General features: G+C 37.1%; 1 protein-coding gene across 2 annotated transcripts in view; it reads right to left on the bottom strand.

Moving 5' to 3' along the window:
* Positions 1-633: 633 nt before the first annotated feature.
* The window catches only part of MORC3 (MORC family CW-type zinc finger 3), a 39,710-nt gene continuing 26,267 nt past the window's right edge, over positions 634-14,076 (bottom strand). For both annotated transcript variants that reach the window (XM_057545294.1, XM_057545295.1), the window contains exons 11-17: positions 13,459-13,581; positions 13,278-13,352; positions 12,278-12,323; positions 10,321-10,487; positions 6,341-7,229; positions 4,877-5,031; positions 634-2,117 (exon numbers count right to left, since the gene is read on the bottom strand). In XM_057545294.1, the coding sequence (XP_057401277.1) occupies positions 1,964-2,117; positions 4,877-5,031; positions 6,341-7,229; positions 10,321-10,487; positions 12,278-12,323; positions 13,278-13,352; positions 13,459-13,581 (1,609 nt within the window). In that variant the 3' untranslated portion in view covers positions 634-1,963. The remainder of the gene's footprint in view (positions 2,118-4,876; positions 5,032-6,340; positions 7,230-10,320; positions 10,488-12,277; positions 12,324-13,277; positions 13,353-13,458; positions 13,582-14,076) is intronic.

Genomic DNA, 14,076 nt, shown 5'->3' with positions numbered 1-14,076 from the left:
GCCACACTATCCTCCCCCACACTAGCCTTTGAACAAATTTAACTTAACAAAAAAAGATAGGTATCGCTACCTCAATAGATGACATGAAAGCCCATGTACGTTCTTCTGTTAAATTTGCTAGCCACAAAGTCATATCTTGGCAATATTTTCTTAAAAAGTGAATATTAGGTAAGTATTTCCAAAGAATCGATTTAGCAAGCAAGTTTCTCTAGTTCTATGATTAACTTTGCCATTAAGCCAGTTAACAGCCATATAAAATATGTATTTTTGCAAGAATATAGCTGACCAAAAGGAAGGGAAAAATAGCAAATTCCAGAAATAAGTGCTACATAAATATTCACAAACTTAGACATGCTATACACAGCTGCTATCATTTAGGCAAGGTTTCTTTAGATTAAATGACTTACACAAATAAAGTTTGAGTGTAAAACGCACGCACACACTCTCAAGGTAAGCCCAGTCTTAGAGCCTTAATGGAAGTAAATATAACTTCTAAATTTTTAGAAGTTATATCTTCTAAATATAACTTCTAATAAATATAGTAAAATGAGCTCAACTTGAGGGTCTTAACACACAATCTTACTTTTCAAAATATAACTTGAATACAGAATTCCTTAAAAGTAGTATCTGAAGTGTGAGCCATCATATATATTTTTATTTTATTACAAGATATTTTAAAATTTGAACAGATACAACTGTGACAGAAAACCAGCTTCATACCAAAAATACACTTTCAATTACTTTATCAAGCAAATAAAAATTTCATTTATTTGCTTTTTCTAGTAGTTAATGTACAGTAAAAATTTAATATTGTACAAGACAGACATGTAATTAAGCATACAAAAGGAACATGTATTCAATGTTCAGAAACAAAAGTAAAAATAAATAGCAATGATAAAACTTTGAAAAAAATAATGCACATTTTAATTGTGGAAAATATGATTCTTAATTATATATACAGTTATACTTAATAGAAAGCCATCTCTTTATAATTGCACAAAACACGGGACCAGTAAAGCATAATTTTTATGGCATGTAATACTATAATCCTAGGTTGTTTGTTGCTTAACTCCAGGATATAAACACTTAGGTATGTAATATAATAAAAGGTATGCAGTACTGTTGGAGAAAGATTGTCTTCCTCAACCCATATTAACCTGTAGTAATCCTACAAAAGGCTGTACAGGGAATTTCACAAAAAGAAATACTGAACAATTATTGTGCCCACTCCATGCGGACTAAGCAGCCAAAAATGGGCTTCAAAGTAAATGTGGTGGGGCATTTAATATTTTTATACTAAAAATCATTATTTTTTTCTGTAAAAACACTTTGTGTTTAATAACCATGATCTGCAATCTCAGCACACACAAAAAAATCCTGGCAAAATGGATGGAGTTGCCGCTTACTTTATTTTCATGAATAAAATATTTCAGGAGATAAGATTTTATAGAAAAGAAACATTAATGCTCAATTACTTACAACTTATCAGGAGCGTTATTCCATCTTTAAAAATCCCGTTTTAAACTTCTCTGTAAGAAAATCAAAGGTAACATTTCCATTTTATTATGGCACAGCCCTCAAGTCAGAGAAAAATACATTTCGGGGAACCAGAAAAGACTGCACAAAGGTTAGGGGCAACCTGAAAACCTCTTGGTGAAAAACACTTGAGTCCTCTAGGGTAATAAAAAAATATGTGTGACTTAATTATAAATATTTACATTTCAAAGCAGAATCATGAGATAGCTATGTAGCTGCTCAATACCAATGATTCACAGGCATTTCAAAAGGTGTGATAATGTGTCCACAATATTTGTGTCCACACTTGAATGCATAGAATACAGAAAAGATTATGGTTCTTCAGTCTGTTCCATATCATATCTATAACAAAGTTGCTTAAATTTTGAAAGCTATACAACCAGAAAGACGGAGCAAATATATTTTATTATCTCACATAAAATACACTTTAAGTACTACTGATTTCACTCATTTGCTCGACAACTTGTCCTAAGATCTCATCAACTACATCGACATCATAATTCACTTGCTGAAGATCGAGATCAGGTACAATCATGGCCAGGAGCTGTCCTACGTTAACTCGAAGAGATCGAAGTTTGAGGCTGCAAATACAAACATTACACCTATTAGACGAACATTATAACAATACAGTTTAATATTCAGGTAGGCCTTAAAATTTAAGAGAAACATTAAAATGGAATCTCTGTAGAATGATATACAAACTAAATGAAAAGCAAAACTTCCTCAAGAGAACTAGATTTAACAATTCATTTAACTTAATAATTCATAATTTAATAACTAACTATAATATTTATCTGTTGGTAAGTAGAGTGTTTCATAACACTAGCAGCTCTGTTTGGTTCCAACTAATACAATTTTAATTCAAGATTGGAGAAAAGATGAACTGGTAAAATACATAAATTACAAGATGTTATTTACAATTGAAAATCTTGTTATCACCTGGATAACAATAATGATACACTAGTGAGAACACTGGTCTAAGAATAAGAATGTGTCACTTTGAATTTCAGCTTCCTTTTGAGCAAAGTAAATTGAATTGTTCTCTAAAACATCTTCTATGAAATATGAAAGGAAAAAGAAATGGTCCTGTGGTCAAATAAGCTTATACAACTTTGGGTTAAATAATGGTAAAAAAGACTTTTTAAAATGCAGGATTTCTGGGACTGCCCTGGTGGCGCAGTGGATAGGACTCTGCACTCCCAATGCAGGGGGCCTGGGTTCAAACCCTGGTCAGGGAACTAGATCCCACACGCATGCTGCAACTAAGGAGCCGGCGAGCTGCAACTGAGGAGCCCTGGAGCAACAACTAAGGAGCCCACCTGCTGCAACAAAGGCCCAGTGCAACCAAATAAATAAATATTTAAAAAAAAAAAAAAAAAAAAGCCTTTTAAAAAAATAAAATGCAGGATTTCTCTGAACCTATCACATGCTAAAGTTCACTAACTATCCGTTTTACTATGCATTTATTATAAACACTGAGAAACCCTGGATTAAATTATCATTATCATTCCTTCTGTTTTCTATACTGTATCTATCTGAATATCCACATTCTAGACTTCAAATTTCTACAACTACACAGCAAGCAGTCTTTGCGTCGAAGATTGAGACGCCTGGGTCAAGAGGATGTTACAGTTGTTTTTGTTCTGCCCCCTCCCAAAATATAAGAAGTCTACATTTAGTTTAGATACTGATCTTTCTAGGGTGGAAATCTCTGAAGGAGCGAGCTGCTCATCCTTGGGTTGACAACGCATAAAAATGTGATTTTAAATATGTTTTTTGTGAGCTTATGTTAAGATTCCATTGGACCTTTGATAAAATTTTACATCATCCCCATACCAGCTGTTTTTTGTCCAAGCTTTCCCACTCATCTTCAATCAGAGGCCCATTTCTATACAAAAAATAAAAAAAGACCAGTATGACCCTACAACCATCTTTGACCTATCCTATCCTTTAAGTCTTTTGACTGTCCTGGCTAATTCCTCCTCTCTACAGGACATACCACAGATCCCTATTTTAGTACACAGAACAGGACTGAGAGAAATATTGTGAGCTCCATATGCAATTTTAAATATTCAAATAGCCACATTAAAAAGTAAAATGAAACAATAAATTTTAGTTACGTATAAAATATCACTTCATCATATAACCAAAATATTGAGGCATTTTATTTATTTATTTATTTTTTCATACCAGGGCGTCAAAATCCAGCATGTATTTTATACTTAAAGCACATCTCAATTCAGACTAGCTAGATTTCAAGTGTCAGTGGCCAAATGTGGCTATACTGTCTTGGAAAGCGCAGGTCTAAAAGATCATCAGTTACTCAAAGTTTAGTGTGCAAGTGAATCATCTGGGAGATTGTTTAAAAGTTTCCAATTTAATAAACTGCACTGTGGTCCAAGATCTGCATTTTTACAAGCACCACAGATGCTTGTGGTTCCCATTTTCAGAAACACCAGTTGGGATTTTTTTTTTTCTGACCCCTTGCCCCCCCATGCTTATATGTACTGATCTATTCATTCTATTTCCATGAATAGATTTAACGAAATCCTTTAAAACCTTAAGCTAAAAAACTAAGTCATAATATAATTAATGTCAAGTAAGGATGGTAAATTATTTCTCAACAACAGTACATTTTAGGTATCAAGTTTTATCATATTAGCAGGAAGAGTTGCACAATTTTTAATGACTATTTTTGTGTGTTTTTTTTTTCTCTCTTGAATGGTTACCAACAGACCACCAACACTGTCAGAACCCCAAGCCCATTTAATATCTTACTGAGAGAGGGTAATCATTCATTTACTGTTTTCTTATTTTCACAGAACTTCTTCCTAATTAATCACCTGTAATTAGGAATCACCTGTAATGGCAATTTTTAGTAATTTTGTGATTTCCTAAAAGTTAAAATTGGGGAAGGCATGTAGTAAAATGAGGTAGCAAACCATAAAGAAATGGTGCCAAGTACAGAAATTAAAGAAATCAAGATGAAAAAGTAAGTTTCATGAAATAGACCCTTGTCTTCTAGTCACTGCCTAATTCAGCCCATCCTTCAATATCTGGCTCAATTTTCACTTTTTCCCAAAAAACATTCCAAACCACTCTGACCAATCAGAGCTTAATTCCTTTGAAATTCCTATTTCATTTAAGTTCACAAAATTGTTAGTTCCTTGAAGGGAAGAATGATGACATGTACTTCTTTTGTATCTCTGTCTATCATAACGTTGGGATCACAGCAGCCAATAACTTCTTTTGCTAGAACAATCTGTTTGATGTGCACTAGCAAATAAGTATCATGTTAACCAGAACTGCAGCCCTAGCCAAATGCCTCATTTCATGTTACCTTTCCTCATCAGTATAATTTACAGACTCCTCGATGTTACTTGACGTTGACACATCTCCAATTTGTCGACTTGTAGATTTTAATTGTTCGATTTCATTTTTCAGTTCTTCACACTGCAAACGGATTTGTGATTTTTCCATTTCCAATAATTCAACCTGACAAAAAATTAATTAATTTTATAACTGTACAATTTAAAAATACTAATGTCAAAGTGCAAATTTAAGAAATGTACAAAATCCTGCTTGATGAAAATTACCATCAAAAAATTAGGACACCTCCCCCCTCCAAAAAGAAAACCAACAACACACACACAAAAAACAATAGCTTTATATAAATAAAGCTTCATTTGTTTAGTTTCAGCTCTGTATCTTTTTATATTAGAAGAATACAAAATGTCAATTAAAGCATGACTAAAAACAAATGGGACCTAAAAACTGAAAAACCAAGATAAAAATGCCCAAATTATGTTGAGGTCATAGTGACTTTCATTTCTTGCACACCCACCAGCAGTAAGTTACAACAGAAAACTTATAGTTTTTTATGTATTTTGTCATCTAGCTCCTGAGCCAACACATCAAGCGGAATGTCTGAATGAGCAGTTATGTCGGCAGTATTTCCAGGAAGAAGGGGCAATTCGGTACCATACTGTCGTTTCCAAATTCCTTTTAGCAGAGAAACTCTCCTTTCAAACACCATGTAAATATAAAACGTAAAATATCTTTCAAAGGAGCTACCCAAATTTGAACTGGGGGCTCCTCCTTCCTCAGTAGAAGAACCCCAAATAAAGACTACATTTCCAAGGCATCCACTAGCCAGGTGACTAAGTTCTGACAGATGGCATATAAGCAGCTTTCAGAAACTGCACCCCTTCTCTTTCCTGTTGCCTGGAATGCAGATATATGTTGGCTGGACCTGAAGAGCCATCTCAGACCACAAGCGCAGGTTGAGAAGCAAAGCAACGATGCAGAAGGAGCCTGTGTCTCTGATGACTGTGCAGCTGCTACTGTTACGTGGGGTTTTACTTCACCTTCAAAGGAACCTAATCATAACTAATACAGGGTACCTCTATAAAATGAGGTATTGTCATCTACCCTGTGTGGTTATTTTCAGGCTTATTAATAGCGGACGTAGAACTCCCGGCATGTTATTAACTGAGCGTCTCAGTGGGAATGAGCAGGACGATCCCTCACTGCAGAGCAGTGTCCTGCGCACTACAGGACATTTACCAGACCTGGTTCCCACCCATTCAATTCCAACAATGCCCATCCCTTCAAGACATTTAAGAACCGAAACTGCCCTACACATTTCCATATGCCCCCAGAAGGACCACTCCCAGTTGAGAACCAGTGGAGTCGGTAAATGGAAATATGATTAAGTGATTTATGCCCATCTAGCAACTGGCAGTTAAGCTTTAGATGCCCCTGGACTCCCACGGCTCTCACTATGCTGAATGACGTAACTCACCTCACTTTTATACTGGTCCCTCTCAACACTGCATTTGTCCAGCTGTCTAAATACATCATCAAGCTGCACAACCATCTCATCCATTTCACTTTTACTCTCGCTATTGGAACACTGACTGCATTCAGCCTTTACATGTTGCAAAGCACTACACTGTTTTTTCAGCCTTTCTATTTCTTCCAAAGCTTGCCGATACTGAGATACCATATGGTCTGGACTTTCAGATTTGCCATTAATACTTTCAAGTAAAAATACAGCATCAGTTTCAGTAGACTGATGGCAAGTTTCCTTCTTCACGTATTTGTCATTCATTTCCAGTATCCTCTGCTGTAACACTTTGATTTGGTCAGTAAACATGTGGCACTGTCTTTTATAATTTTCTTTTTCTTGGGTGACAAGAAGCAGCTCATTTCTTAGTTCATTTAATTGGCAACCAGCATCACCAGCAGATTTATCAAAGATTTCCTGGGTTTCATATGTCTTTCCTTCAGTTTCTACACACGATGGCAGTTTGGCTGTGTCATTTCTCACATCTATCTCATCTTCAATAGTTTCTTCCTTTTTAACGACTAAACTTGGTACTTCAGTCTGGGTGGCTGCAGTGGTTCCCTGATTGCACCTGGATGATGAGGTGTCTGTTGAACTAGTCTGGCCACACGGTTCGTTATCACCCACAGGCTCCACCTGAACACCGCTTTGCTCCATGTGACTCTGTTGCAATTTCACTTCAATATCATCGTCTACTGCAGGCTTGGGAGTACTGTTTTCTTCTAAGATGATGACATCTTCATCATCATCATCATCTTTATAAGAATTTTCAAATGCTGGATTACTCAATCTGCGATTCTTTGCATTCAAAATTGAGGAACGAGTAGAGAGTCTCCGTTTCAGGCTGGAAAAAATTTTATATATGAAATATAAGATTATAAAATGTAGATATGGAAAAAATAGACGACCTTGAAGTAATCTATCTTGAAATTCTAAGAAATGCCCATGTTCATTTTTTTAAAAAATGATATATTACACAGTACTGCCCAATGATTTAATGAAGTAGAGATTATTTTCTCCTTTTACAGATAAGGAAACAACTATTGAGACCTCTTTTTAAAAGTACCACATCCTTATACTGCCAAATATCTCTTCATTTGATGTCTTCTGGCATTTCAATGTAACATGTCTGAACAGAATGCCACCACCCACCCCAGGGCAGCTCTCTGAATTCCAGAGCTCAGTGAATGACACTGCCATTCCCGTTTGCCCATCATAATTTTTATCAACATTCAGTAATCAAAGGTGAACCACAAAGTAAACCAGCATGCCCTATCCTTTCGTGGAAAACAATTTCCCCTGCATTAAAAATTGCCTCATTTTCTTCATTTGCTTAGTTTTCTGTGAATTTATCACCAATTGATTACTTTTTGCCTCACTTAGAGGGATATTTGTACTGATTTGCTATTTGGGCCTTATGTGTTAAGACCTCATCTCTCAAGAAGGATTTTCCCCTTTCTTAGGCTTACTCTTTCATATGGAGAGGGCATAATCTCTAATAAAATCTTGAGAAAGGGTACATATGACATAAAGAAATGTGAAATTTTGCATGGTGAAAATATCTTTATTCACACCTCTCAAGTTCACTGCTGGCTTGAAAAATATAGACTTCCAGGTTGGGAATTACTTTCTCAAAACTTTAAAAGCATCAATCCATTGTTATCTACCATTCATTGTTCCTGCCATTCTGATTCCTGATCTTTCGAATATAGCCTGTGTTTTTCCTCTCTGAGATATTTCTTACCTTTTCCAGCCACTATGCTGTGTATTTAGTGGCAATTAAGTCTTTCTTATATTATTTCCCCCCCCCTTTGTTCTCTGATTTCCCACTCTGAAATGTCCTTATTCAGATGTTGGCCCCTCCAGTACGTCGTCTCTTCTTTTTTCTATCTTCCAACCATTTATCTTTTCGTTCTAGGAGATTTATCTGTTAAACATCTACCCACCTCTCAATAAATTTCACATGGTTTCTTCTACTCCCTTTGTTTCAGTTTTGGACATCTGGGGATCCTTGGCTATACTTCTATTTCAGACTAGAAGCAGTGAGGTCTGGGCATGTGAAGGATGCTCAGGCTGTCATCATCTTCTAGAGCTTTTCTCTTGGGAGCCCAGTGAGGGAAGGAAGGGAGGGGGATTTCTTGCCATTCAGTATTCAAACTTTCCCTTACTTCTTCTGTTTCCAAAACAGTGGCTCACCCACATCTTCAGCAGTAGAAACTGCTCCAGAAAGTAAACTCCCTCCCTTCTGACAGAGGAAGAGAAGCAGCACTGCTGGACTTCGCAGGCTGGAAAGAGGTCTAGGGAACTACTCTTCCTTAAACTTTCATACAAGCTTCCTGTTCTCACCCCTATTTTCCACCTTCAGAAGTTCCCAATGCTTCCAAGTTCTGAGACGGTCTAGGGATCAATGGAGTTAAGCATTTAATTGGAAGTTGTCCTATTATTTTTCTTACCAGGCCAATTCCTATTTGTCTCTCTCAAGACTTAGTTTAGGTACACCTTTCCACAGGCTTTGGCTCTATGAATTTAAGAATAAATACAGGCTTTAAAAGTTAATGAAGGGGACTTCCCTGGTGGTCCAGTGGTAAAGAATCCTCCTTCCAATGCAGGGGACCCTGGTTCGATCCCTGGTCGGGGAACTAAGATCCCACATGCCACGGGGCAACTAAACCCACACACCACAACTACTGAGCCCCCGTGCCTCAACTAGAGAGCCTGCGTGCTGCAAACTATAGAGCCCACGTGCTCTGGAGCCCACACCACAACAAAGAGAGAAAACCCACATGCCACAACTAGAGAGAAGCCCAGGCACAGCAGCAAAGAGCCCGCGTGCTGCAACTAAGACCCGATACAGCCAAAAATAAAATAAATAAATAAATATTTTTTAAAAATTTAATGAAAAATTTTACTCTATTCTCTTCTTCCATTTTGATGGCAGTCACGTCCGAAATTAAATTCCATTATCACGTCTGTAACATTACAAATTTTACTTTTTCTTACTTTGTCTGGAACCATCTTTATGAAGAAAAGCCAACATTATGGAGACTAGTTAAAAAAAAATTCACACATGTTCTCAGTTAAGTAGCAATCCAGCCACAAAAGACCTCAAAATGTAGGCTATAAACAGCAAACTATTTCAAAACATGCCCTCCCTGATGTATATATGTGTGAAGACAATTTCTAATCTTTTCTGAATTTTCAAAAATCCTTTTAAGAATTTAATGAAGGCTACAAAACCTCTGGGAACATCTGGCCTCACTATTTCAGGGAATCTTGTTTCCCTGTTTCTCTTTCAATAACAAGTATCAGATGGAGTCAGTCTAATGTCCTAGTTCACTGGCAGCGCGCTCCTTTTCACCTGTGTTCATTCTATCCCCGTTGAATGGGCCACCCGTGCAGAGTACTGCTTTCAGAATTTCAGGAACCAACCGAAGTACCACCTCATCATAAAGCCTTCCCTGACCATTCCAGTCAAAAGAGCTAACTGTTCAATTCATGTATCACTCACACCTTTCTTTCTCTTCCTTCTCCATCCACTCATCCGAAGCGCACAGCATGTCATGGGCTATGCTAAGAACTTATGGGTCACATTTGACATTACAGCGTTGTACTGTTAACTGCTTCAGGTTTTTCTTTACTCAGATACTGATAATCTTAAAAGCAGGAATTTTCATACTATACAGAATTTCAAAGAGGTGACAATTTGATCAATCTCCACAATAAAAACAATTAATATTCTTTTAATTGATTTAAACAGGTAACGTAAGTGGGGTGGGGGTAAGTTCAGACAATGAAAGCAAAGTAACTTGTCCTTAAGGCTTTTCACATGCATGTAAACTACACTTTCTTAGAAGTGTATTACTGCATTGAAGTGTCAAGTAAAGGCTGTTTAATATTCAATTCCCCAAATGGAAAAACACATTTTAGCCACTGACCTGTTATTCTCAGGTTCAGACTGGGGTGAACCTCGATGATTATTTATAAGTCTCGTTGCGTAAGTATTTGCCGCTTCTGAAAGATGTCCTCTTGCAACATTTTCCTTAATGGGAGGAAAGCTTTGACTTGACACAGGAGTTGTTGGAAACAAGAGTTCAGCAGGAATCTGTTGAAGGCAAAAAAACTGATCTTAAAGAAATTTTTAAAGTGTGTCATGTTCCAAACACAAGATATTCTTTCCCCTTTCCCCCATCCCAGAAGGCACTGAGAACTATCCTAACCACATGAACTCCTTGTGCTATACCAGACCAGGGAGTGACAAACAACAGGCCAAAGAGCCAAATCCAGCCTGCAAGTGAGCTAGGAATGGTTTTACATTTTTAAAGGCATGAATAAAACAACAAAACAAAGAAAGAACATGACAGAGAGACTGTATATGGTCCACAAAGCCTAAAACATTTACTATCTGGTCTTTTACTGAAAGATTTGCTGACCTCAGACTATATAGAACGTATAGAGATATAATAAAAACTTATTTTTCTAAGAGAAAGAAATTGAGGATAAAGTCACAAAGACACTGCCTTTAAAAACCAAAGTAAGCCCACTATTCTTTTTCTCCCAGTTCTGTTCTCACCCTCAAACCCTCAGCCTTTATACAAGAAAACATTTCAATGTAATGATAAGCACACATACACAACTGCAGCAGACCACAACTTCTGATACAAGAAGTACAACTGCCTATTTATACACTCAGAAAAAGCTCAACACCATTAAGCATTAAGAAAGATAGGGGGTATGGAAGGACTTCCCTGGTGGCACAGTGGTTAAGACTCCACGCTCCTGATGCAGGGCACCTGGGTTCGATCCCTGGTCAGGGAACCAGATCCCAAATGCATGCTGCAACTAAGAGTTCGCATGCCACAACTAAGGAGCCGGCAAGGCACAACTAAGGAGCACGCCTGCTACAACTAAGACCTGGCCCAACCAAATAAATAAAATAAAATATATATATTAAAAAAAAGATAGGGGTATAGATTAAGAAATAAAAACTACTATGTATAAAATAGATATGGACTTCCCTGGTAGCACAGTGGTTAAGAATCCGCCTGCCAATGCAGGAGACACGGGTTCAAGTCCTGGCCAGGGAAGATCCCACATGCCGCGGAGCAACTAAGCTTGTGTGCCACAACTACTGAGCCTGAGCTCTAGAGCCCTCGAGCCACAACTACTGAGCCCACGTGCCACAACTACTGAGCACACGTGCTGCAACTACTGAAGCCCACGCACCTAGAGGCCATGCTCTGCAACAAGAGAAGCCACTGCAATGAGAAGGCCGCACACCGCAACGAAGTGTAGCCCCCGCTCACTGCAACCAGAGAAAGCCCGCACGCAGCAACGAAGGCCCAACACAGCCATACATACATACATACATACATAAATACATAAATAAATAAATAAATGCAACAAGGGCGTATTGTACAGCACAGGAAATTATAGCCATTATTTTGTAATAACTTTTATTGGAGCATTATCTGTAAAAATTCTGAATCACTATGTTGTACACCTGAAACTAATATAATATTGTAAATCCACCGTACACTATGGTTGAAGGGTCAACACTATAGCTTCGGTCCAGGTTAGTGCTAGCATGTGGCTCCCTGGGTCTTCCTATGAACTTTTCCTTGACTGTCTACCTAACAATAAGATTCTTAAAAGAATATCTGCCTTTCCTCAGGAGATGCCCAACTGAATAATAAAATTGAGAAGTTTGAGTGAAGTTGTGGGTTAGAAGTCAGTATTGGGAAAGAGGGTAAGAAGGGGTACAAGAGAAGAGAAATGTGAACTGAATGAACGAGATTGCTTCAATTTGTTATGTAACTCCTAAGCTTAAAATTGAGTATTAAATTAATCACAACACAATACAAGACACAGCTATAAAATGGAAGGCCTAATTACCCGAGGGATTGCTTCTGGTTGTCTGATCCTGAATTTTTCCTTGTCTCTTAAAAAAAAAAAAAAAAAAAAAAAAAGAGAGAGAGAAAAGAAAAAGAAAAATGTATTTAAATTTACTTCATTATGATTTTTCAATTCTGTTTTCGAATGACATACTTGCCATTTCACTACTAAGTCAATAAGATAGGTACACTGAACTTTGCTTCAATTTTGTTATAATCAGTGGTAAGCCCTCAGGCAGGGAAGTACTTTCCACCTCTTATCTCAGCAACACCCTAATGTCTTCCACTCCTGCTACTGGACTTATCTTTAAGAACAGTGCACTATAAATCAAAACCACCCAGAAGATCTTCATCAACTCAGCCTTCCGTGTGCAGTACATAAGCCTAACGTTCACCATGGTTCACTATCGTTCCCCAGCTTCTCTCTCCCACCTCTATTTTCCATTATCCCCATTCACGTATTTACTGTAGTTAAGCTGAACAAACTATTGCTTCCTACCCAACAAATCCTACCTTTCCTTCAAGGCCTATTACAAAAATGTCCTTCATGAATTTTCCTGATCCATTTCCCCATCCCCAACCAGAAGTAATTTCTCCTTATGCGCTTCCTCACAGGACTGGATCATGACTTTTACGGGAGTCGTCAACTTCAAATTGGTAATACACACATGTCACTTTCCCCGTTAGACTATGAGCTCATAAAGGGCAGTATTCACTTTTGATTCATTGGTGTGTAGTCCAAAAGCACAAAACTATACTGCATATTCAAAGTATTTTGTAGATAGGACAGCAATAAACAGCAGGCATCCACAGTATATCCACAGTATAAACTTTAAAAGCACTTGATGTTATGCTCTCCACATCATATCTTTTTTTTTTTTGGAGTCAATCTTTTTTGGCTATACTGCTTTATCTTGGAGAAATATCAACTAATGCTGTAGACACACCACTGCTGATGATCTGGGTATTATTTTCCCATCATACATTAATATAACACTCACTTCTTTTTGTAGGTTTTTTCATAAGTGGGATGCACCAAATCTTCATCTTCAGGTTCTTCTGGAACATCACAATTTCTAGTCAGAAAAATCACATGGGAATAACACGTCACCAGCGCCTATTCATACACCTTGAACAGTACTTTCTGCCTTTCCAAAAAGGCTACTACCAACTATATGGTACCTGAACTGTGGGTCAGGGTTATTGGAGCAATACCATTTTTCTGGAAGTTGATCTATCCCATCTGGTAATTTTCGCCACTTTAGACAGGAATCACATTGAACCCATGTCTGATCAGGACGTTTCCTGTAACAAAATAGCAACTAAATATTAGCATGGAAATACGGGATCTAAGTACTTCACTAGACTTTCCACATCATTTCTACCACAGAATGCCCCTATTATTTAATTCTGTCCCTGAAAATTCTGGAACATTTGACAGTGAGTTAAGATTTTAAAAACAACAATTTTGGCTACCACTGAAGGTTAAAAGTGACAGACCAATTTAAACAAAGTGACTTAGTCTTGTTTAATAGCATACTATTACATTTTTTCTATAATAAAAACTAAAAAACTTAGAAAATACTACAAATGCCTTGCCCTGAAATTTATGTTAAGTTAGCATCTGCAGTGTCAAATCTAATATACTTATTAGCACAATAAACCATTCAAAGTACAGAAAATAGGCAAGTTGTATTATTGTAATTTATGCAATTTTTATAACTGTGTTACCATTTTACCCTCTATTATAGCACAGCTCTGAATAACTTAAATGTATATATTCTTTTAGTTTTTAAAAGG

The sequence above is a fragment of the Balaenoptera acutorostrata genome, chromosome 4, assembly GCF_949987535.1.
Source record: "Balaenoptera acutorostrata chromosome 4, mBalAcu1.1, whole genome shotgun sequence".
NCBI classification, from domain to species: domain Eukaryota; kingdom Metazoa; phylum Chordata; class Mammalia; order Artiodactyla; family Balaenopteridae; genus Balaenoptera; species Balaenoptera acutorostrata.
The sequence above is the reverse complement of the archived record's forward strand: the minus strand, read 5'-3'. Positions and strand labels throughout refer to the sequence as shown.